The following is a 25,901-nucleotide window of genomic DNA, read 5'->3' on the forward strand; positions in this document are numbered from 1 at the left end:
TTTTACAGGTATTGTCATATCACAACACCCCTGTAAGAAATTTAAGTGAGAGATAGAGTACAAGAGGCTCAAGATGAGGAGTGCTGGGGAGTGCAGAGGCTCAGGACTGGAGATATGGGGGGAGTGTAGGAGTCAGGTTTGGGGGTGAGGAGGGACTCAGGGCAGGAGGTGTGGGGGTGCAGGAATCAGGGTTGGGAGGGTGAGGAGGGGCATGTGTGGGGAGGCTAACCCCTCACCACCACAACCACCACCGCCACCACCACCAGATTCGTACCAGAGCTGCTTGCTTTTCCCATTCCTGTCCCTTTCAGGGAACCAGAGAAAAGTGTGCAACTTGTCTGCCCTATGCACTCCCCAGCCAGTGTGAGGACTGCAGCAAACTGTGCATTTTCCCCTCACACCCTGATAAATGGGAATAGCCAGCAATGTCCCTGAACATATCAAGGGGTAGGGATGGAGTGCTTCACACACACACACACACACACACACACACACACACACACACACACACACACACACACACACACCACCTTCTCTAAAGGATACCTGGGGGTGGGAACCTTTGGGGTGGGGCAGTCCTGGATATGGGAGGCACACCCCCAGATAGCCCCTTTCATCTGCCTGGTGATTCTCTATCTTTTCTGTTTGGTTTTATAAGTAGCAATCCCATTCCAGGCACATCCCATTTTCCTGGCGCAACCAAACACACTACTTTTAATTATGGTAAAAGGAAGCTGCATACCAAATTTGGTAGTCCTAACTCTTACCATTTAGATGGAGTTCTTGAACAAACAGACAGACTCTCAAATATATAGTAGACTAGTACAGTTAATTAACGAGTAAGAAATGGATCAAAATTCTTGTCTTGTTTAGATAGGGTAATGAACTCTAAAGTGTTGTGATTTTTAAAGCATACTACCATTATTGATCCATATAGACCCTGCTGGTGCACTTTAATGTAGTGCTGTTTGAAACTAAAGGTTCTCTAGTGTGCCTCAGCATGGTCCAGACAGATCAGTTAATGCACAATCCCCCACCTCAGTAGAGCATTTTATTCCAATGGCTAAACAAGCCCAGTCTTCCTGTTCTGGTGTTAATATTTCTAGAACACCATGGTTTTTTTTAATAGTTTTGCTAGTGCAGGTGGAACTTCTCTGGTCCAGCACCCTCTGGACCTGAGCAGTCCCAAGCCACAGAGTGTGCTGGATCAGGGGAGGTCAAAGCGCCACATCCAGCTGTAGGCTGTGCTCCTGGTCATCAGCCCCACTATTTCTAGCCTCCTACAGCACCAGCCCTGGCTGGGGCTGCACCCCCCCCCCACATCAGCCCTCCACTGCACCAGCCCCACCTGGGATTGTACTCCCCACCACACCCACCCCACTGGCACTGCAGTCCCTATCGCCAGCTTAGCCCAGGCTGCACTTCTGAACCTGCCCAGCTGGGGCTCTCTGGTCCTGGTTTGTAGAGGTTCAGCCTATAATACACAGCAATATTTCACCACCACACTGAAGACCCTAACTCAGCAGTGGTTTTAAGATTTTAATTCCTTGGATCACTGAAGTGAAAGAAAAACATACTGATTGCATTTACCGTATATACTCGAGTATAAGCCGAGTTTTTCAGCACAGTTTTTGTGCTGAAAAATGCCCCCCTTGGCTTATACTCGAGTCAGAGAACTGAGGCGGGCAAAGCCTCAGAGGCGCGGGGAACCGCCGCTGCTGCTGCTTCAATCTGGGAGCCTGTGGTCTGCTGGGGACCGTCCCCAGCAGACCACAGGCTCCCGGACTGAAGCCGCAGCCGCGGGGGGTCCCGCGCCTCTGAGGCTTTGCTCTGGCAAAGCCTCAGAAGCGCGGGAACCCGCCCGGTGCCCCTGGTCTGCTGGAGACTGTCTCCAGCAGACCAGGGGCACCGGAGCAGCTTTCGCCCCGACTTCCGGGGCTAGACCCGGTATCTATCTTCATTTTTTACATTTACCAGTAGCTGCCTCATTTCCTACCCTAGGCTTATACTCGAGTCAATACTTTTTCCCAGTTTTTTGGGGTAAAATTAGGTGCCTCGGCTTATATTCGGGTCGACTTATACTCGAGTATATGCGGTACTTACAGTGAAAATATAGAGTAACTCCATAGACTTCAGTGGAGTTGGTCTCAATTTATAGTTGTGATACTGGGATCAGCATGTAGGCAAAATTGTGCGATGGACAGAAGATTAGCTTTGTCTTTAATGGGCAGATGCAGAGAAAGTGACATTAGTACTGTGTATTTGTAGTATGTCCTCTACATATTAGATACTTAATGAAGCACAATTAAAAAACAGCTTCTGAGGAAGACCTGCATTCCAACAGAGAAAGTACCGTGAATCTAGGAAAAGATAAGCTACAGATTTCTTGTTTAGAGCATCCAGAGGCTCTAATCAGAAGCCATCCCCACTGTGGTAGGCAATCAGGAATAACCTCGTTGTGCTAGGCACACACCACAGACATCTCAGAACACGTTTCCTGCCGCTAACTGACTTAGAGGAAAGTTAGTAGCTCCCATGACAACCATGTGATCTTGGCCCACATTCTTGACAGTTGTAAAAAACCTCTACTAAAAAAGTTCAATGGATTTTTTTAAATTAAGCTTAAAAAGTTTTAATTAACTCTCCAATGTTTCCAATTTGTTAGAAAATAAAAAGATTGCTGAAATACAAAAGTAGCTAGAAGAGGAAGAATTAGAAAAAGAGGAGATTCATACAGATGTAAAGAAACATTATAGTGCTATTTCAGTCAGCTACACTATATCTGTAATCAAGGAATCAAGCTTTAGAACAGCCCTCAGGAAGACATGCAGTAGGGTTTGCTCTGATATCTAGTGATTTTGAATTTAGAGAGTTCAGCAATGATGAATGCACCCAAATTATTGGCTATCTATCTTTCCTATATTTCCTGTGAAGATGATACCAAAATGTCAAAGGACATCACCAATACCAGTTCAATAATATAAAAGCTTTGAAATTGAAAAATGAACTGTTCGTGATGACTGTGTCTTGGAAAAATACCAAAACTGTCATATCGTTTAAAATATATTAATACTTGTAGGCCCTAGCCCCACAGTAACTTTACTCAAACAAAGCATCTATTGATCTCAATGGTTAATTTGTCTAAGTAAGGACTGAAAGATGTGGCCAATACTTTCCTTTTCATTTTTATACTATTAAATATTGAAAAATGTCATGTTCAGTCTCATTTTTATTTACTTTTTTTTTTTTTTTGGCTATTACTCTGTGAATAACAAAGTGGTAGGACAGCCCAGGAAACCTTTTTGGTATTAAAAGGAGTCTTCTAAAACATGTTAACATAAAACCATTATTTTGTGTAACAGTTTTGTATCTCTAAATGTTTAATCTGGATACTTTCTAATATCCTGGCACGTATGTGGCTACAAACACACAGCAGTGGATCTTACACAAATTCCAGATGAAGAATTATGTTAAGAGGAGGTTAAAGATTATAAGAAACCGAGTTTTTAAGACAATAGATTTTTTTCAATATTTTCCCTTTAAGGGAGGTGAAGCCAAACTGCCTTTTAAGAAAGATCATCTTATACTGAGGCAGAGAAAGGAGCACTATGAAATGCAGATGAATGGAGATGGTGGCCATGTTAGCCAGTGACAGGATGTGGCTTCAGTCCCTTTGGGAACAATGGGAGATGGTTTCTATATTGAAAAGGCCATCTTAACAGAAGGGCTACGTCTACATTGGCCCCTTTTCCGAAAGGGGCATGCTAATTTGACAGGTCGTAATAGGGAAATCCGCGGGGGATTTAAATATCCCCCACGGCATTTAAATAAAAATGTCCGCCGCTTTTTTCCGGCTTTTAGAAAAGCCGGAAAAGAGCGTCTACACTGGCCCCGATCCTCCGGAAAAAAGCCCTTTTCCGGAGATCTCTTATTCCTACTTTGAAGTAGACAAGGTGTATCCAAATACTTTCGGAAAAGGGGCCAATGTAGACGTAGCCACGGTGTATCCAAATACTTTTGAAGAAGACCATCAAATATAATAATGTTTTTTGGCTTGGTTAAGATGAAAATAAAGTTTTGTTGTTTCTAAAGAGAAACCATAACTTCACCTTGAGCAATATTTTGTGTCTGGTTCACAAATACTGATGCTCATCTCAGGGTACGTCTAGACTACAGGGTTTTGTCGACAGAATCTGTCAACAAAACTTCTGTCGACAAAGAGTGTCTAGACACTTTCAGTTCTGTCAACAAAGCAAGCTGCTTTGTCGACAAAACCCTGTAGTCTAGACACAACCCTACATGCAATATCACCTTCCGTCGACAGAACTCTGTCGACAGAAGGTGTTATGCCTCATAAAATGAGGTTTACCAGCATCGACAAAACTGCTGAGTTCTGTAGACATTATGTCGACAGAACTCAGCGGTAGTGTAGACGCACGTATAGTTTTGTCGACAAAAGTCCAGTTTTGTCGACAAAACTCTGTAGTCTAGACATACCCTCAGAAGAGGTCATTGTTTTTTTATTAGCGCCACCAGCATATCATTTATATAAAAAACTTAAAATCTAAAATACATTTAGTGTACATGTTTCATATATAAACTGCTCTAATAATATGAGCAAACTATAAAATATCTGTAGAAAAATAAACATCTTAATTTGTATGAATATAGTTTAGTTTCACACTTTAAACATTTATAATCTGTACATAATCTATGTATTTTGTTTACATATTTATAAAAAACAGTCTCAAATAGGATATAATTAAAATCTGGGTTTGCCTTATTTGACTGAATTCTGTCTTCTTCAAAACTTTTATTTACTTCAAAATGCCTTTAATCATTGAATTGTTACAATTTATGGTGTCCAAGAAGTGTATTTTTTATCTTACTGTTGAAAGCTAATATGACATCAAGTGTGCAGTCCTGTAGTTTGTTACATTTAGTGATCTGAAATTTAAGTGAAACAAAGATTCCATTAGATGTGGCAATCACAAGCATATTAGATTTAAAAATAACATTTGCTGAAACAAAACGAACTGGCTCCCGTCCTGCAACAGGATCCACAAGCATGGACCTAACACATATAGAAAGTCCCTCTGAGTTCAACAGGGCTCTGCGTGATGTGATAAAACATTGTTCATTACATTTTTTAAATGTTTATAAACTATGATTTTCATAGAATAAGCTTGGTCTCATTATTATCACCCAAAATGCTTGAGAAAGTAATAGCATGAGAAAATAAATTAGACTGTGTTCTTATATTACTCTGGGATGGAATACGTGGAGATAGTTTGCTATATTCCATTTTTCTCTCTAGCGCTTATATCAGAGGGTATACGTCTACACTTGCACCCTCTTTCGAAGGGTTTTCTCTCAGAATAACCACATCTTAACAGCGTCTTTTATTTCAAAATAGCGCCATAACACGATTATGAAAATGAACTGCGGGATATGTAAATCCCAGCTTCATTTGCAATTTTGATTTGTCTTCATTTGCATACCTCTATCGAAAGAGGGTGCAAGTGTAGACATACCCAGAGTGAATAATTCTTTCTATTTAGGTATTTCCAATTAACCCACCCTGACTGCATTTGGCAGCAACCAATGACACTTTACTACCAGTTACCTAACTTTAAAGTTTGAGCCCTAGTTTAAAAATATTTTTGTACCAAAATAATTCTCTTGAGAAGGGATGTGACTTCTTACTGAAATAATTATATTATTAGAACTACCAGTGTGGACAGTTATAATAGTACAAAATTGCCTTATAAGGAAAGACAATTAAGATGTACTGGCAGGGGAGAGGAAGAATATTACATACTTTCATACTGAAATTTAAACAAAATCTAAATCACAAATGTGAAACACATTCCTATGTTTCAAATTTTCAAGAGTGTTCAGCTAACTTGGCACTCCCCTACAATGTTTCACACAACACAGGTATGTGAAAAAAATGTTAGTTGTGTTTGTATTTAAAGGATCTATCTGGAAATACTAAGTGAGTGTTCTTGAAAATGTTCTTCTAAAAGAATCTAAAGTAAACAATTAATTTTTTTATATACTGTGATTTCTTCAGTTTTGACAAGCGAGTATAGAAACCAAATATATTCTAAATATAAACAACATAACACAAGAACTTTCAGAAATGGAATGTCTATAAACATATGCTAAAAGAATGTTAACAATGCAAAGAAAAACACTAATGTGACTGTTAGATTCCCAATCTAAATACCCATGCAGGATGCACTGGCTTTGATCAGCCATTATTACAGGTTTTATATTGGCCACAGAGGGAACCAATTTTATTTCACATATACAACAGAAACAAAACATTGAGGGTATTTTAATAAGAATATCCCTGATTTCTGTAAATTGTATCAAGTGCAGAGGATAGCAAAGAATACAGCAGATCAATAATATCATATTGGGCAGCTTTCAAAAATCAATAGATATATATTTTGTTTTAAATTTATCTGAATATACAAAAGAATAGGAATGAATTCTGAAAATAAATTTAATCTATACATTTCTTACCCTTTTGTATCATTAACTAATTGTTCAAAAGTGCAAGAAATACTACTTTTATTTTTAAAAGTACAGGTTGTATCTCCTTGCTCCAACACCCTTGGGACCTGACTAGTCCCGAATCAGGGAATTTGCTGGACTGGGGTGTGTGTCAGTGCAATGGGGTGGCTTTTCCTTGGGCCCCCAGGGGTTCTTCTTTTCCCTAAGTAGCTCTACTGCCACCCAGGGCTCTTCTTTCCCCACAGTGCCTGGGAAAGGGTGCTCTACTTATCCCCCACAGCTTAGCTGCTGCTGAGGCTCCACTTCCCCACCAGGATTTCACTCTCCCTGCAGAGGCCAGGTACTCCACTGCCGTCCTAAGCTCCACTCTTTCCCCGGTGGCTTCACTGCTACCTAGGGCTCTGTGCTCCCGCTGGTGGCCGGGTGCTCCTCTTTGTCCCCAGAGGATCTACTGCCACCTAGGGGCTCCGCTACTGCCTGGTGGCTCCACGTTCCCCTCAGCAGCCCTGCTGCTGCCCGGCGACTCTACCAAGTGGCTCTGCTCCTCTCAGCGTTTGAGCTCCCCCCACTCCAGCATGCTGCTATGCCCCAGCTGTGCTGCTGTCCTCCACTGTGACAGGGAGTTACACCTCTCCTCCTCCCAGGGACCAGGGCTTCTACATTCCTCCTGAGGGCTCTGCTGCCCCCAGGGCTCCGTCTTGGCCCCCTAGGTTGGCAACGCTCCTGGCCCCAGGCCAATGGCTTATTGCCCTCAGTGCTCTCAAGGGGTGTCACCCAATGATGCTGGACAAGGGGTTTTGTCAGACCAGGGAACTCTGAATTATGGAGTTTTAACCTGTATTTTAAAAATTCGTATTCTTTTATAAAATATAAACATGAAATATACAAGTAAATGTAAAGTGCTCACTTTGAGACATTTAAAGCCATTATGCTTGTAGAAGGCCTGCTTTTTGATCCAGGAGGAAGGTGAAAAATCCTTCCTTCTTTATTAGTTGTGACAGGCTTAGAATATTTAACCACATAGGGTTCAGCAGAATGAGAAGGATAAGAATCAAATGTTCCTGCTTTCATGCCCCCTGCCTGGGAAAAAATAGAGGAAAGATTAAAAGAGCTAACATATAATATAATTACTTTAATTATTTTTTCCATACAAAAATAACCCAGAACACTAGATGTACATATCAGAAAACCATATATCACATGTTTAAAGTAAACAGGTAACTGTTAAGAAAAATTAAATAATTATATAGGTGAACACTTGATTTAACAAATTCTTTTGTACATACCCTGGATTATGAGGAAAAATGTAAAGGGCATTCTAAAAAAATTAAAAGACCACCACTGGTTCCCATAAGTACAGCTCCACTGGTGCTGCCAACAGTGGAAACTGTTCTTTACGGCAGGGTTTAAGCATTATTATCAGCATGTTGCTTAGTCATTCCCAGAGCATTATATAATATGGTGGAAGACACACCATTGGCTGGTCTCTATCCTTCTCACACTTTTCTAGTTGGAGGGCTGATAAAGAAGGGCTGGTACCACCTGATTTCTAGCGCTCTCAGATTTGGGGGGCCTGTGTAGTTCTGTGTTCAGAAGAGTGATGGGGGAAGGGTTGCCCCAGCTGGACTCTCTCATTTTATTCCTACTGTTATGAGCTAGGTGAAATCTTGCTATAGCGTCAGTTAAAACCTCACTTCAGTTAACATAACTGTAAGAATAAATCCCCACCTAAAACAAAAGGTGTGTGTAAACCTGCCAAGGAGATTTTGGCTCAATATTATATGAATGTGTGAAGAGAGAGCACACAGAAAGTGAGGAGAGGCAAGGGAAAAGCGAAAAAGCCAAGCAGGAGTCTGTAAGCACAGCATGACTCTGGAAAAAGCCAGAGAGTGAGTTTTGGATTTGTTGTTCGCTAAAGAGGCTTGGGGCCTGTAAGCTAAAAAACTGCTCCTTTTATTCTTCTTCCATGTTCAGAGAGCTCGGATTTTGTTCATTCCTTCTAAAATACACTAGGAGTGTATCAAAGAAAATACCAGACTCCATTAATTTCTATTTCCAACTGGGACATCCCCAGGGCCCCAAACTTTGACTAGCTGCTCTGGTTGAAAAGGGACAATACTACATATCAATTTGATTAAAATTAGCACACAGCAATTGTTAAAATGTAGTTAGGTAAGGGGTTTTCAAGCCTTACAAGTTCTGCCCAGGGCCTTCGCCAGGATTTTCATTGGTGGTCTGTAGGGGAACCCATTCCCATCCTCTATCCTGGGTTCTAATCCAGTGCTCCTGTAGCAGGCAGTTAAGTTTGAGTTCTTCAGACCTCCTGCTTATTTCCTGGCTACCTACTGTGGCCTGCCTTTCTGCCTTCTCCAGGCCTCAAAGGCAAATTAATGAAAGAAAGACACAGTACAAAAGTAGTCCAAATGCAACCCTGGCCTCCTTGCTTTCAGGAGATACTCGACAAGCCGTAGCCTGGCTCAATGTCCTCCAGGATATTATTCCATGTTTACAGAAGGCCTCTGCCACCTTCATCTTCTGCAGTGCTACTTCCTAAGAAATAGTGGAAAGAGAGGTCTGCCCACCTCCCCACAGAAGGCTTTTCTGAATGGGTCTTCTCTCTTCTAAGCACATGGAGGACATGTCCCTCAAGAGAGGGGATTTTTGGGATAGGGTGCAATGAGGGGGAGAGGATGGGGCAGTCGTGGGAAGGGGTGGGGCTTGGAGCACAGGGATGGACACACGTATGCCAGGCTACAGGAACTCCTAGGCCAGATGGTAAAGCAAAAGGCTGTCCTCACAATTGTGATCACCATCCCATCCCCAAAGCTCCCACCCTGGACTCCACAGAGCAGGGTGCCACCACAAAGGGGATATTGCATTTGCTGAGTTCTAACCTAGTTAGTAGACAGCGGAACCTTCCCTTTAAATGCCCAAGAGCATATTCTGCCATCATTTTTCACTTGCTCAGCCTGTAGTTGAACTGCTCCTTACTGCGGTCAAGGCTGCCTGTGTACAGCTTCCTGAGCCACTGAAGCAAGAGGTAGGCTGGGTCACCAAGAATCACTATTGGCATTTCAACAACTCCGACTGTAATATTCTAGTCTGGGATAAAAGTTCCAGCATGCAGTTTGATGAAGAGGCAGGAGTTCCTAGAGATGCTCCCTTCCCGATCATCCCAGGTTGATATCAGTGAAACAGCCTCTGTGATCCACCAATGCCTTCAGCACCATCGAGAAGTACTCCTTGCTGTTTATGGACTCCTTTGCATGGTGGTCAGGTACATGGATGGGAGTGTGTGTTTCATCTATTACATCACCATTATTGGAGAACCCCAACCTGGCAAAACCCTGCACCACATCCTTCACATTTCCCAGAGTTACAACCTTCTGTAGCAGAAGGGTATTGATTGCCTTGGCTACTTGAATGGCATTGCAAGTTTTCATAGGGCAGCAGTTCCCAACCTTTTCCAGATGGGGACCCATTTTGACAAGTCAGGAAGACTTGGTGACCCAAGGCAATTCAAAAACTGGGGGGGGGGGGGGTGGAGGGAGAGAAGGGGTAGAGCCACCTGGGGAGACACTTGGCAACCCTTTTGAAATGTAATGGCGACCCATATTTGGGTCCTGACCCATAGGTTGGGAAACCCTGCCATAGGGTAACTGCCACTGTCAAGAGCAGGTCTCATTCTGGTATTCTGGTATTTCAGAGCAGGGGGAAACAATTTGCAAAATTCCATGGAAGTGGCCTTTTTCATGCAAAAGTTTTGTAGACACTGCTGATCATCCCGTACCTGCATAACAATACTATCCCACCAGTCTGTGCTTGCCCAACGGCACCAGAACCAGCATTCTACTGTGTCCAGATGATCAAATGCCAGGCGTATTTACAATTCGTCCAACTAAAGTGCTCCATAAAAGTGTGTGCTCATGGCCTTTTCAGAGTCTTCCTCATTCCAGTGGACCCTGAATATGCTCTAGACTTACTGAAGCATTAGGCACAGCAAGGTTAATGCTTTGATGCACAATGGGATCTATGGTATCTGCACAGATAACCAATAAGAGAAAAAAGGGTGCAAAAAGATTGTTTGCCATTGGTCTACAGCAGGTGGGGAGGGAGGAAACAAGTGCATTATGGACCACTGACATGTACCCACAAGTACCCATTGCACAATTTGGTCCCAGCATGCACTGGGAGCATATCCCAGAATGCAAAGGGGCAGGTCCACAGTTCATCTCTCTCAAAGTTGACAGTAGCCACCCTACTGGGGACACATTATTTTGAACTACGTTAAATTCTTCCACACAGCTGGGAAACATACCTTCAACTTTACAAAATTGGGTACTAAAAAAATTTGACCTTAATAAATTTGACCTTATCTCTCAGTGTAGATATGGCCCAAGTTGACAGTGAGTTACTACAGCAATGGAAAAATCCCTTCTGTTGATATAATAACCTCCCCAACTATGCCATTGTAGCATAGATAAGCCCTGACATAAAACCTACTTTTAAATGCCTTTTTCCCTGGTAACAGGTTTGTATACCTCATCACAGGTTATCCATAGTTTCTGGTTTTGTATAGGGTCAAACTAGATTGCTTTGCAAATTATAATTACAGCTAACAAAACTCAATCATACCTTTCACACTTCTGATATTGGAGAACATTTCCAACAAGAGACCATGAGGTTGCATTATAAAATTAAAATTCAAAATTATCTCGACAAACTAAAGAAATGGTCTGAAGTAAGCAAGATGAAGTCCAAAAAAAAGACAAATACAAATACAAAGTACTCCTCTTGGGAAAAACAATCAGTTGCACACATCCAACATGGGAAATGACTGCCCAAGAAGAAGTACTGCATGAAAGGCTCCGGGGGGCAGTCATAGTGAAGCACAAGCTAAAACTCTGTACTTGATTCTGGAATGCATTAGCAGAAGCCTTGTAAGCAAGACATGAGAAGTAATTCTTCTACAGCAGGGTTTTCCAACCTATGGGTCAGGACCCAAATATGGGTCACCATTACATTTCAAAAGGGTTGCCAAGTGTCTCCCCAGGTGGCTCTGCCCCTTCTCTTCCCCCCCGTTTTTGAATTGCCTTGGGTCACCAAGTCTTCCTGACTTGTCAAAATGGGTCCCCATCTGGAAAAGGTTGGGAACCGCTGTTCTATAGGTTGGACCTCCCTGTTCCAGCACCCTGGACCTGGGTGGGCCCAGATGAGGGATTTTGCTAAACATGGGGAGGTCATTTCTGGGCCCCCTGCCACCAGCCTTGCCTTGTCAACTCCCCACCTGCTCCACCAGGGGGGCCTGGACCCACAGGGCAACTGTGCACTAGGGCTCCTACCCCACTTGGGCAGCTGTGTGCCAAAGGTCCAGGCCCCACTGGGCAGCCGCTGCTGACACTGCCTCCCAGACCTGCCAGGCAGCCAGGCACCGAGTCTCCCAATCTCACTGGACAGCCCTGCTACCATGCACAGCCCTACCTTGCTGCTGGCCCTCCACCAGAACTCTCTGGTCCTGCAACATCCATGCCAGACCACAGATGCTGCCAGATCAGAGAGTCCCAGTTTAGAGAGTTCAACCTGTACTCCTCTGTGAGCTGATAAGGGTAGAGTATTTTGTCCAGTTCTAGGTGCCACATTTCAGGAAACATGGACAAACTGAAGAAAGTCCAGAGGAGAGCAACAACAATTATTAAAGGTCTAGAAAATATGTTCTATGAGAAAAAGAGAAAAAAAACGGAGTTGTCTATTCTGGAGAAGAGAAAACAGAGAGGACATAACAGTGTCCAAGTAAATAAAAGCCTTTTACCAGGAGGAAGAAAAATTGTAGTCATTAGCCCCTGAAGACAGGACAAGAAGCAATGGGCTTAAGTTGCAGTAAGAGAGGTTTAAGTTGCACATTAGGGGAAAAACTTGTCAGGTGGTTAAGCCAGAGCAGGACCACAACATTTTGGCACCTGAGGTGGGTAGCTCAAATGCCCCATGCCCCCTCGATTGGGACAAAACTTTCAAAGGTCTCAATTCTGCCTTCTTCCTGTTCTACTCCTCTCATGGTACTGCGCTGCCATCTCTGTGCATCTAGAGCAGAGAGAATACATATGCACCAGCAGCAGACACAATTTTCTATGCTCTGGGTCCTAGTGGCACCCCTCTCCTCTCCCCACAGTCTGGCACCTGAGGCAGCTGCCTCAGTTCGCCTCATGGTAAAGCCAGCTCTGGGTTAAGCACTGGAACAAATTCCTAGGAAGGTTGTGAAATCTCTGTCATCAGATGTTTTTTTTTTAAGAACTGGTTGGAAAGACACCAGTCAGGAATGTTCTAGTAATTACTTAGTCCTGTTTTGAATGCAGGTTACTAGGACTAAATGGTCTACTGAAGTTCCTTCCAGTCTTATGCTTCTAAGATTCACTTCTATTATGGATTTTACAGGCCTTATTTTACAGTTGGTGTCATAGAACAAAATAGCATTCTCAACATACTGAGGTTCAACTGAAGCAGCAGCAGACTTTATCCAGAGAAAAATACCTATTGGGATATAGAACAAGGAAGCTATTGCACTGCTCAAATACAGACTTGCTGAATTTTTAGATAGTCTGTGTAGGGAGCTTCTGGTGTGCTGAGACCAGTAGGGTATTAATTATGCTCATTTAATTACAAGTCCTGAACAGGTTCCATGAGTTTCTTACAGCAGGAAGAAGCAATAAGAATTTTTAATACCTACTTCTACATCAGAGCTAAAATAGCTCACTTGTTCATTAATTACATGTCCTGAACAGTACACTGATTAGAAAAAGATTTAACTGCTTTAAAAAGTAATTTTACAGCCTGATTCTGCAGCCCTATTCACCTTGGTCAGTGAGCACTTACTCATGTCTAAGACTAAGAAATCTGTGAGGGTTTGATTAAAAATTTGCAGTTTGTTTAAGTTGTGATTCAAATTGTGCAGCCTACTTTGCAAAACATGGCAAAACAGAAGAGACACTGTATGTCCTAATCAGTTCTCAAAGACAAGCATAACAGAGATGTGGCCAGATCAAATGTAAGTGTCACTGCAACCCCACAATGCCACTCACTAATATGTTGCCCATTTTCCCCCTCCATCGTCTCAGTACAAATGTGAAGGAGTGGCTTGCCACCTGGTGCACAGGCTCAATACCATTCAAATTTGCAACAACTATAAATTGTTGCAGATTCCAAAACAAAATCTTGGTCTTTGATTTTCTTAGCATTGGAACAAATTGCCCAGGAAAGCTATGGAATCTCCATTTCTTGGAGACTTTTAAAAAAAGATTAGACAAATACCTGTTTGGAATGGTCTGATTATTGCAGAGTCCTGTTTTGAGTGCAGGGGATTCAAAACTACTGAGGTCTTTAGCAGTCCTGCCCATCTCAGTTTTTTGCTTTAATACAATATGATTAAACTTTCGACATGAACAACATCAATTAGTTGTATTTTCACTTTCTGCTTTAGTAGGTAGAGAGCAGACTCACTTTTTTGGCAGGAGAAGTTGGTTTAAAGGGGTGTATAGGTGGCTTTTCTGAGGCTGGTTTCTTAGCTGGTGGCAAAGGTTTTTCATTGTAATATGGATTTCCGTCAAAATACTCCCGAGGGTAGAGATTTAACTTGAAAGGCCCTCCTTTAACCAAGCGCATATGGTCTTCACGGACCTTCTGTAAAATAAGTAGCTTTGAAGATATCAGGTTGGGCATTTTTACCTCAGATTATTCTAATTAGAAAAAATAAAAAGAGTCTTGAAAAATATAACATTCAAGAATGTATTTAATGTAATTTCCTCTGCTTGTGCTTAATGTAGAAATCAGGATTCACATAACATAATGCATAATGAACCATTGAGCACAACAAATACTAGGAAACTATGACACACTTAAAGAATTTATGGACTTGTTAAAATAAGTACATTTTAAAATTCTAAGTTCGCAAATTAATTAATTAATTAATGGCACATGGATATACTTTAATATTACAACTACAGTATTACCTTGCTAATTCATGCTAATGATGGGTAGCAAATTTTCACTGCTTAATAAGAAACAAATATTGCCCTCTTCTTCAGGGCAGAGAACGTATGTGGCAAGCAAAACAAAATGATGTGCTTCTACTACATGAGAAGAAGGCGGGATTTGGGGAGCTATACAATTGATTGTATACCTTTTTAATTGAAATTTACAGCTTCCAAAATGTTCCCTATTAACAACCCAGGAGATTAGATCCTTTACTTAGCATCCAGCTTCACTACAATGTAGGATTGCCAGATGGTTTCTGAAAAACTACCAAAAAAAAAAAAAAAAAAAAAAAAGGACTCAGAGTTGTTAAGCGTGGCGCCTTTAAAAAACGCATGGTGAGGTTTTTTTAGGCACTAGCAGGCTGCCGGCAGCCACTCGCCATCTTGCCTCCCTGCACAGGGCCAGACAGTTCCCCTGCAGAACCTGGTAAGCACTACGGTTGCCAGGATGCCTCCGTATTGACCCAGACATGCTGGGATTTTTGCGTCCTCTCCAGGAAAAAAAAAAAAATCAGAAAATACAGGACATTTTAGGTGCCCAGTATTTTCTGAATTTTTTTTACCAGACAGGAGGTGAAAATACTGAACTGTCTGGTTCAATACCGGACACCTGGCAACCCTACTACAATGACTGGCTGACTTACAGAGATCAGCCACTTCTAAGGCCAGGAGAAAACTTCACTCTCTAATTCCATTCAGTCCCTGATACTTATCTTTTGTGTTTTATTTGAAGATCTAAGCAAAGAACTTGTGTGGGGACCACCACAATATGGTGACTGTATGGAACTTAGGACTTGTCTTCATTACTGCAGCTGCATCTGGTTAAGGTGTATTACATCAATGGGGGAGTATTCTCCCATCGACATAATTACTTCACCTCCATGAGAGGTGGAAGCTATGTCAGTGAGAGAGAGTCTCCTGCCAACACAGAATGGTTGCTTAATTGTTTTAAGCCAATGTAATGTACATCAGTCAAGTGGGTAGTTTTTCACACCTATGAATGACATATGTTACATCAACTTAAGCAGTAATATAGACAAGTTCTTAGTCATTCTGGATAGCTCCTCTCTTATTTGTAGTCATACTTGTATTATGTTACTTACCTCTAATCTGAGATAAGCCCCACACAAACCCTAAAATCTAGACACTCTCAGACTTCAGAGTTCAGTTCTGGATCTGAACTTTCAAATTGGTCTGAATTACCACAAAAATTTGAAATGGGTAATTTAAACCTAGAAAACATTAACCTTTTTAACCAAAAGGTTAGTAGCAATAAAATCCCATTCCTGATTATGAAACCTACCATGCCATATGTTTTCCCCACTCCAAATCTCAATTTCACTCCAAACAGACATTAATTGGTGATAAAAATATATAGTTCTAAAATAATTATTCCTTTGGCGCAAAAAAAAAAAGTCTTCAGCTATCATTTCCACCTGCACATGATGAATGAAGTCTCATATTTATTATGTTATATAGTGAAATACAGATGATATGCTCCATGTTTGTAAAGGCCTAATAAAATAAGAGTCCCAATCCAAGACTGGGGTTCCTTAGAGTTGCCACAATACAAATAAAAAAAATAAAAATAATTTGGGTCTGTCTCAGAATTTTATACTTTGGGTTAAATCTTTAGCTTATTGCAGAGGCTTAGTAATAGGACTGTGTGCTGGGGTGACTAAGAGGGAAAGGTAACCAAACATATTATTTATAATTTTTTAATGAAGATAAATTATCTTATCTATAGTCCCATTGATAAATAAATAACTACTGGTTGCTCTAGGCTGAAAGAAAAAAAACATAGGAAAGGTAAAGTGTTTGCAAATAAAGTTACTGAATAATTTTACCTTTGCATTCATTTTTCCAGTATCATACATTTCACTTGAGTGTTGATACTGTTTACCTATGGTAAGATTTGGATATCTGTGTAAAGAAAATTAGTAATGGTGACCAAAAATTCAGCATTTGATTACATTCTGTTCAGGAAATTATGCTGACTGTTTTACCCATATCCAGTTCCTTTTTTTCCAGGGTTTGTGTAAAGATTCTTTCCAGGAGGAGCATATACTGATTTTCCTCTTAATTGTGCACTGAAGGCTGGATATGGACCACCTATAGTTCCATAATAAGTGCCTATTCCACATCTGAAAAATAAAATAAATACATAATACAATAATTATTGTCAATAATAATACATTAATAAATTAGTACCCATTCTGTGCTTTACAGCTTCAATGTTCTGAAATGATATTAACTGAAAGACAAGCAACCTGCATTTTTGGAGCAAACATTTTAAATTTGAGGTTTTGTCCTTTCCGCATGTACAACAATGAACCTATGTACAATATAGCAAACGGGAGTGGATGGGGACAGAGTTAAAGTTTTAGGGTATCTTAGCTATACATATCCACATTTGCCAACGTTTGGCTTTTGGTTTATTTCTTTAAATTTTCTCTTAAAATGTTCCTGCTTTCTATTTTTTTTTAAATGTCAACCTTCTGCTAAGGGTATATTTAGATCATTGTAATTATATTTTACCATATTATTTTGTACTTGCATATGTAACTAGCATTGCTCAGGTATTTAATTGAAATATTTAAAAAAAAATGAAAAATGTACATGCTTTATTTCAATGACTATTTTTTTTTTAAATGAAGGAAAATGAAGGCTGGAGTAAGGATTCAGGGATAAGGAGAGGCAAGGGGAAGGTGACTTAGGGCAGAGGGTTGGGAGGTTTGGGGGGCTCAAGGCAGGAGATAAGGGCCTCAGGGCAGGGAAAAAGGAGGTAGAGGGGCTCAGGAGGAAAAAGGGGAAAAATCAGGGGGGAGGTGCAGGACTCAGGGCGGGGGATGGGAGGTAGACGGGGGACTTACCGGTGCCACCTCTGGCGGTGAAGGTGGCAATGCTCCGGCAACAGCTCCTCCCAGAGGGCCATGGCAGTGCTCCCCAGCCTGCAGCTCCTTCAGAGGGGCCAGGGCTGCACTCCCCGGAGGGCAGCTCCTCCCAGGAGGGGGGAGATCTGGGTCTGTGCACTTGTCAGATGGGAGTTCGTGCTTTGCGGGCCAGGCTTATCGGTTAATCATTTACACAAATATACACTAACATCCCTATCACCTACCCATATTCTGCCCATCAAATATAGCACAGGCATAAATATACCAATTCCTACATCCCCATTATGGCTTCTCAACTGTCAATGAATAGTTCCCCATGCGCCCTTCATGGGTCAACCCTACAGGCTCCTAGAATCATCTAATTTCCAACCTCTCCATTGGAGGGGATATGGTAGGAGGCTGATCTACTTTGCATTGGAGACACGGTAGATTCGGAATGCCATGAAGGAAAGGGACATAAGGCTGGCTTAAAACCACCAGCTTTATATAACAGACACAGCTTGAACACAGGCCAGGATCTGGGCCTACTACTTCATTGTGATCAGGGTTCCCTGTAAGGTGCATGCCTATGCAAGTGCACACCAAGATTTTAGTCCCGCCCACATCCTCAGCAGGATTGCACAGTGGCTGCTCAACTGCTACAGGGTGGGGCCATGTGGCAAGCAGCTGCCCTGCCCCAGGCCCTAGTTTCAGTCCTTCCCCAGGGCTGGAGCTCTGGCCAGGGTGAGCTGTGTGGCAGGCGGCAGTGGTTTTCCGAGGGTTGGGGCCAGAGCCACTGCATGGTGTGCAGTGGCAGCTTCAGCAGACGCGGCTGGAGCTGCATGGCCCCCAAACCTATCCCCCTGGCTCTGGTTGCAGCCCCAGCCAGAAGAGCAGCCCTTGCTAGCAACCCTAGACCCTTACCCCAGGAGCTACTGGCCAGCCAGCTGGAAGCACTGGGGAGCGCAGTCCCAGCTCCCCCTTTGTCCACCGATTGAGGAAGCTAGCAGTCCAGCCCCAGCCCTTCCTCCCCTGAACAGCTAGCTGCTGGCTGGCCAGAGGTTGGGCAGCCCAGCTCCGTTTCCCCCCGCCCCAGCAGCAACCTCCTGGAGGGATGTGCATCCCAGTCCTGGGCCCACCTCTGCAAGGAACCACCAGAGGAGTAGGCAGTCCAGGTCCAGCCCCCCCAACAAGGAGCTGCCACCTCCCCAACCTCTCAGACCCCCAACCTGAGCTACCCCCTGCCCTGAATCCTGACCCCACGCTCTCCCCGGCCTAAGCCACCCCATACCTCCCACCTCCTGCCCTGATTCCTGTACCTCCACTCCCTGCCCTCAGCCGCCCTTTTCCCCCTCCCCTGCACCTCCCAGGAGCTGAAGCTGGCTGTTTACGGTGGCTCTGGGGGCCGGGGCTTTTGGTGGACGAGTAACATTTTATTTGCACATTCATTATTTGCATAATGAATATGCAAACATGCAAATAAATTGTTGCCTGTCCACCAAACGTTTGTGAATGGATTTGCCAGTGCACTGTATAAAAAAGGTTGGGAACCTCTGATTTAGTTCAGTCTCCTGCTCAAAGCAGGACCAGTTCCAACTAAGTCATCCTAGCCTGGCCTTAAAAAGCTCTAAGGGTGGAGATTCCACAACCTCCTTAGGTAACTCATCCCAGTGTTTCACCACCCTCCTAGTGAATTAATTTTTCCGAATATCCAATCTAGACCTCCTCTGTAGCAACTGGAGACCATTGCTTCTTGTTCTGTCACTCATTTCCCTCGATTTACTGGCAAGGCTCCTACTAATGCAGCCCAATATGCCATTAGCTTTCTTGGCAACAAGGGCACACTGTTGACTCATATCCAGCTTCTCATCTATTGGAATCGCAATGTCAAAGGCACTGTGGATTATTTATGTCTCCACATCCTGTGACCAACTTGGTCTTAGAGATGTTTCAACAGGTGGTACTTTCATCCTGTGGTGCCCAACTCTCTCCAGCACTATAGGCTACTCATGCTATAATATCAGGTATTATAAAAACGCCAAGTTAATGGACTTTTGGCGCTGGAAATAGAGAAATTTTGGATAGTTGATTCTACTACAGGTTGGACCTCCCCGGTCTGGCACCTTCAGCACCTGAGCTGTCCTGGACCAGGGATTTTGCCAAGCCAGGGGAGGTCAGTGCTCCCCTGCTAGCTGCCCCATTCCTGGGCTCCTCTCCCTACTGCTCTCTGCCCTGCCACTAGTCCCACTAAATCAGGCCCACCATAGCTCCCCGCCTTGCTGCCCTGCCCGCTTCCCAAGGGTCCCTTGGGGTGCCCGGTGGGAACTGCTTGGCTGCTGCCAATCCTGCTGCTGCAGGGTGTTCCCTGAAGTTCCTAGCTGGGAGTACCCAGCCACCACCAGTGGTTCCCTAGCTGGAGCTGCCCGGCCACCCTGTCCTGCTGCCACTGGGGATTCCAGTCTCTCACCTCCAACAATCCTGCTTCAGCTGGGGGTTCCCTGGTGGAGGCTGCCCAATCACCCTAACCCCACTGCCACTGGGGGTTTCTTGGGATTCCTCACTGGGACTGCCTGGCTGCAGGCAGCCCAGCTGCAGTCTAGGGTTCCCAGGGTTATGTGGCCCAGTAATGCCGGGGGTTCCCTGGCCGGGGCTGGGGCTCCCCAGCCACCACCAGGCCCCATTGATGCTGGGGGTTCCCCAGATGCTGCCTGGCCCAGCTGAGGCTCCCCAAACTTTCCATTGCTCCGGGGCTCTTTGGTCCAGCATCATCCCTGGCTCTGCCAGATCATGGATGTTGCTGGACCAGAGAATCCCGGATTTGGGATGTTCAACCTGTAGTCCCATTTCCCATGATACAGTACTATTAGCTTGACACAATATTCCACTGCAGATCTTTAATGTCTCTCTTTCTAGGTTTATGTTGGTTATCACATGTATGGAAGGCAATACTGTGTTTTAATACCGCTTTTTAAAATTTGTACATATGTTCTCATAAAAAACGATACTGTATTTTGGTTGACAGTTAACCTTTTTTTAATAAAAGTTGTGATGAATTATTTTTTATACAGCAGGAAAAAAAAACAAAAAGATGACTTTCCTGATACTTACGGTAATTTGACTCCATTGCTTGGAAGGAAAGCTTTCCCCATATTTTTCTTTGACTCTGCCAATCTGTATCGCCTTCTTAGTTGCACTGGGTTTGAGTAGGCTTCACCTTCGAAAACCCTCACAAACTGAGGCTCAAAATAACCTGCCTGAAGAGCGGACATCATTTTGGTACCCCCAGGTAACAGCTGTTTGTTCTTGCTTGCAGATTCATTGAAAGGGCCTTTAAAATAGGTAAGCATTGTAAAAATTAATTTAACTCTACAAATTCTCTCAATTTAAAATTGGAAATTAAAAATGAAGGCTGGGTCTGGATGGTTCAAAGGATAATGTAATACAGAACCTTTCACCAATAAGTAATCTGTGCAGGTTTGTAGTGTCTGATTGCTGATGCTATATGGCAGCTGTTCAATAACCTAATATATGGAAAATGAATTAATTGACTCAGGTCAGGTTAGTAGTGGCATGCCTCCATAATACAACATACCATTGCAATTAGCATCTTTTGGAAGGAGGCCATAACTATTCTGCGCTAACGTTTAGCATTATTTAACAGTATAACATGATCCAATGGCTGGAAATTGAATCTAGAAAAAAATCAGACTGGAAATAAAGCATGATCTTTTAAGTGAGTAATTTACCAAGGGTAATGATGGATTCTTGATCATGGACAATTTTTACATCAAGCTTGGATATTTTGCTAAAAGATATGTTTTAGGAATTCTTTTGAGACAGTTGTATGGTCAGTGTTACAAAGGAAGTTAAACAAAATTATCATAATTGTCTCTTCTGATCAAACTCTGTCATCCTTACTCATCATGAGTAATACCTTGAGCAGTTTCAACAAACAAGAGTGAGGATGAAAGAACCCAGCCCTAAGTAATAAATTAAAAAAAAAAATCAATCTCTTATCCACAATGGTCAGCTAAAGCAAAGAAATAAAAAGTTACCACTAAATGTAAAATAACAGAAGTGCCAGCTGGAGCAGCTACACAGAAAAAATTACCTGCTCTCATCACCAGCAGCGGGTAGTCAGATGTCACGATCAGATAAGGATTTTCATAATGTCAGTTCAGTTTTAACATGACAAAATTTAAAACAAAGATAGCTGAGGAGAAAAACTGTGGAGCAATTTATGGTTGCATTACGTTATCATATTAAAACTGTTCTGCCATTGACTCTCCTAAAATAATATTAAAAATAATTAAGATATTTGCATCTTGACTGAGTTAAGAAAAATGGGACACCAATTGTCTTGTTTTCAGTATAAGTGGGACAGTTTCAAAGAAACGATTAAATGCTATACATACCTTATAAAATCATCTAGTTTACCTGGTTAGTCTCAAGAGTTCCATAAATTTTAAATGAAACCCTAATTTTATATAATTAACAGGCTATATACATTTTTCAAAACTCATAACTATTCATTTAAAATCTGAGTTATAAGGACCATATACATAAAAAATATGCTGCCCTACTTTGGGACATTCAAAACTTGTGAGTTGACATTTCCAAGGGAAAGAATGCCTAGTATGGAAGGCCAAATGAAAAAGAGTTTTTGTACGATCACAAAAGCCTAAATGTAAATCCACTTGCAATATCACTTCAGGGACCAGCTACCACCATCTATATTCCATAGTGTGGTGAAAAGAAGCCACACCATGAGGTACAGATCTCAGTTATGGTAGACAAGGAGAATGAGTCACTGCAGATAACCTACTCCACAGCAGCAGGTGGATACAGATACAACAGTAATTTCAATGATATATTTTATCTATAACTTGAACAAAATGCTGCATGTATTTTTATTAATCTTAATGAATTAATATTAGTCAAGTTTTACCTTTTTATTCTCTTTCATTTATTGTGACTAAGGCTGCGAGTTTGTCATAGAGATCATAGAAGTTTACCAGGTCCCCCAAGACATCTGCAAAGGCTGGAGATTGGATCTCAGGATGGGGTAAGGTCTCCCGGAGGCACTTACTTCAGGGAGGATCCCCTCAAGCAATGACATGTTCTTTGGCTCCTAGGCAGAGGTGCAGCCAGATGGTTCTGTCTGCTGCTACTACCTGCAGGCATCCCCTTTATAGCTCTCACTGGCCACCATTCCCAGCCAATGGGAGCTGCAGAGCCAGCATTCGAGGCAAGAGCAGTGCATAGACTCTCCCAGCCATCCCTCCTTCTAGAAGCTAAGGGAAGGACATATTGCTGCTTCCAGAGAGACACAAAGAGCCAGATAGAGACCTCTCCAACCCCATCAACTCTCAAACTCCAGTGGGGGTCATAAACTGAGTACCACTGCCTCCCCTAAAAACCCATTACACCCCTAGGTGTCTTGCCCCCCCACCCGGTACCTGTCATGTCATCCCAAGTTGCATCACCTCCTGGATTGCACACTCCTCTGCCCCCAAACACCTTCCCTGACCCCAAGTCTTGTCTCCCCCCTACCCTGAGTACTTGCCACAAGATCAGATTGTGTGCCTCTCCACCTAGAGCACCCACTGCGCCCCGGATTGTGCACCCCCCTCCAGAGTACCTGCCATTCCCCCAGGTTACATGCTGCCTCCTTAGAATACTCACAGAGTGCCCACTGCAACCTCCAGGTTGTGCCCTCACCAAATACCCACTGTGCCCCTGAATTGCTCAGGTGGAGGCAATACACAACCACCGGGTTGCATCATTCCCCTCCCCCCCAAAGCACCCGGAGCACCCAAGATTTAAACAGGAGTATATAGGACAAGTCATGGGCTGTGAAGTTTTGTTTTCTGCACATGACCTGTCCATGACTTTTACTAAAATACCCATGACTAATATGAAGCCTTAATTGCGACATATTAAGCAGACCTCTATTAATAATTGATTATGCCACATTGAGCATAAAAAACAACTACAAACTCATGGGTCTCTAAAAGACTAATAGAAAACAGGGACTCATAGAACACAGATAGACGGATACTGGAAATGTCATTATTGCTAAAATGAAATGTACTTACGCATATAGTTTGAAACATATTTATCTCCAATGGTAATATACTCCATTTCACTGAAGAGGCCAATCCTCTCCATGTCAGATTTTCCTTCTGCCGGCATGGTTGGTTCTGTGTGACAGTTCACTACTCTAGAAAATGTAGATGTTTCTTATGCTCACTTGTTTCACTGTAAAAAAAAAAAAAAAAAAAAAAAAGAGTACACTAAAGCTAAAACCAAAGTTTGAGCATTTAAAATAAATGTGCAGCTCTGGAATTTTGTAACTAATAAGTCAGTTAATTATTATGAATGTATGTTATAGCAAAAGGTTTGGATTAAACTTAAATGCAAGATGTAGGTTTCAAACAGGCCAGGCAGCTTTGTTAACTTAGCTCCAGCTCTGTTTGATGTTTGAATATTGAAGTAAAGAGACGGAATATTGTGATGTTAATATTAGGCAAGGCCTTGTAATAAATAAAAAGAAGTTTAATGTTGAAAGACTTTGTAACTTTGTTAAAGTAACTAGAAGTACCCCTTTGTTCCATGCTGCAATTCTGTAAATTTATTGTTTATGTGAATAAGAGAGAGAATTTTTTAGGAGAGATAAGTGTGAAGGCCACTGCATGCTCAAATGGTCAGAGGCGCCGCCGAAGCCTCAGAAGCACCAAATAATTATCAACTAAGTGAAAGCACACTGAAGACACAGACTACCGGGGCAGACTGATGAACCCTGAAATTAATGGCAAGCACCCCTTGATAGGGAACTGACGACAACTTTCTCCAGAAAGACAAACACCTCCGAGGGGTCGTCAGCATATGGATATCAAATGACTGTGAGAACAACTTCTTCCTGATAAGCATATGTCGCAGGAAGATTGATTGTGATGCTGCATGACTAATGCCTGACAAAGCAAAATGTATAGACTTTCATGGAAGGAAAATCCTATAAAGGATGGGGTGTCTTGTATGGTTCTTCAGGTTCCCGTCCTGCTAAAACTATGAAGCATCAGTCTGGACTGACAAGAACTTGGCTCCTTCCTCACACCCAACCTACCTGGCCATTAGGTTGGGCCAAGCAACAAACTGGTAACTATTCCATCGGGGGTGGGGGAGGTGTAAGTAAATGCATATGCTATTGTTATATTATCAATAAATGCAGCGTGTTGCCTTATCCCCCTGAAAAAGACCCCATGTGTTTCTTTTAAGCATAACAGATGTACCAGTATGGCACTAAGATTCTTTGGTTCAAAAATACTAGCGCACAGTTCCTTTATGTTTCTATAGTATTCAGCATGTAACACTATCCATAAAGTAAGTCATAGCTGGGATGATGATGGAGAAGAGGACTGAACTAGACTGCATGGGTGAGAATCAACAATATCACATGCCCATTGAAAAGCAAATTTAAAACTAATATGAGACAGAGGCCCACATTCATCTGTGATGTAAGTGAATTCAAATCTTATTAAAGCCTCTGGATCAGAATTTGGTAATGAATACCCTTAAAATACTGAGATCACTGATCTGAGTGGTGCAGATACAGTAATTAAGATAGCACCTCTTTTATCTTTCTAGATTACCTTCAGCTGTGCTTTACTATCAACCTTGGTTAACAGTGGGCAGAGGTAATGCAAGGAGGCATAAGCAAGGGATCTGAACAGTAACTTATGTACGGCCCCGGGAATATAAGGATACATGATGTAGTAACCTAAAGAATGATATTGAGAAGTGCTGAACACCTACAATTCCCACTGACTTAAAAATTGTACATGATTAATGCACAGCTCAGCTCTGGAAAATTCCCCTAAACAGATATAAAATATATATATACGTGCTTAGTCTTTTTGTAACTTTTCAATGTACATTTTACCTACCTCTCAAGGATATTGAGCTGCAGAAGTGCACTGTAAGGAAAGTAAAAAGCTACTGTTAAATGATGCAGTCAATTACATAAACACACAAATATAATTGCATCAGATTGTATGTATGTAAATATATTTGCATAAACATAATTACATCAGCGTATGCATAATCAATGCATAAATATTAACACATTTCATATGTGCATAATTAACCAATTTGCAGGAAATCTTCATTAACTGGACAGTAATGACTGGTTTTTAAATTACAGTAGTTGAAGTGAGACACACAGAGGGGGACAATCTGCAGCACACGACTTGAGGAGAAATCACTGCACTGCTGATTTCTGACGTACCTCGCCACCCCACCCCGGCCAGGTGTGTTGCTGAGCCTCAGCAGCAGCCTCCTCCTACTCCCCGCATCTCCAGGCGGCGGCAGCTTCTGCGAGGTCTGGCCGGGACTCTGTCCAGGGCTCTTTGTTGATGCAGTTGCTCTGGATTCGGGAGAGCCCAACAAGACATGAAGGGACCGACATTTCACCGCTGTC

The 25,901-nt window shown here is 42.5% G+C and overlaps 1 protein-coding gene across 1 annotated transcript; it reads right to left on the reverse strand.

The window, feature by feature from the left end:
- Positions 1–1,892: 1,892 nt before the first annotated feature.
- On the reverse strand, positions 1,893–25,819 carry CFAP96 (cilia and flagella associated protein 96). The gene is made up of 9 exons (XM_006128476.5): positions 25,710–25,819; positions 25,369–25,398; positions 23,521–23,683; positions 20,531–20,750; positions 16,556–16,693; positions 16,397–16,472; positions 14,017–14,196; positions 7,433–7,605; positions 1,893–4,947 (listed from the first exon to the last, which is right to left on the reverse strand). Exons 3-9 carry the CDS (start codon positions 23,615–23,617, stop codon positions 4,899–4,901), a joined length of 933 nt encoding a protein of 310 aa, XP_006128538.2. The 5' UTR covers positions 23,618–23,683; positions 25,369–25,398; positions 25,710–25,819; the 3' UTR covers positions 1,893–4,898.
- Positions 25,820–25,901: the final 82 nt, after the last annotated feature.

This window comes from Pelodiscus sinensis, chromosome 4 (genome assembly GCF_052426305.1).
Source record: "Pelodiscus sinensis isolate ZL-2025 chromosome 4, ASM5242630v1, whole genome shotgun sequence".
NCBI classification, from domain to species: Eukaryota; Metazoa; Chordata; order Testudines; family Trionychidae; genus Pelodiscus; species Pelodiscus sinensis.

Excerpts from the sequence above, each read along its gene's own strand:
- CFAP96 (XM_006128476.5), bottom strand. The coding sequence starts at position 23,617 with ATGCCGGCAGAAGGAAAATCTGACATGGAGAGGATTGGCCTCTTCAGT. Across the intron at positions 20,751-23,520 it reads ATATGTTTCAAACTATATGC|GCCCTTTCAATGAATCTGCA; the intron begins GTAAGTACATTT and ends CCTATTTTAAAG. Across the intron at positions 14,197-16,396 it reads CTGGAAAAATGAATGCAAAG|AAGGTCCGTGAAGACCATAT; the intron begins GTAAAATTATTC and ends CTTATTTTACAG.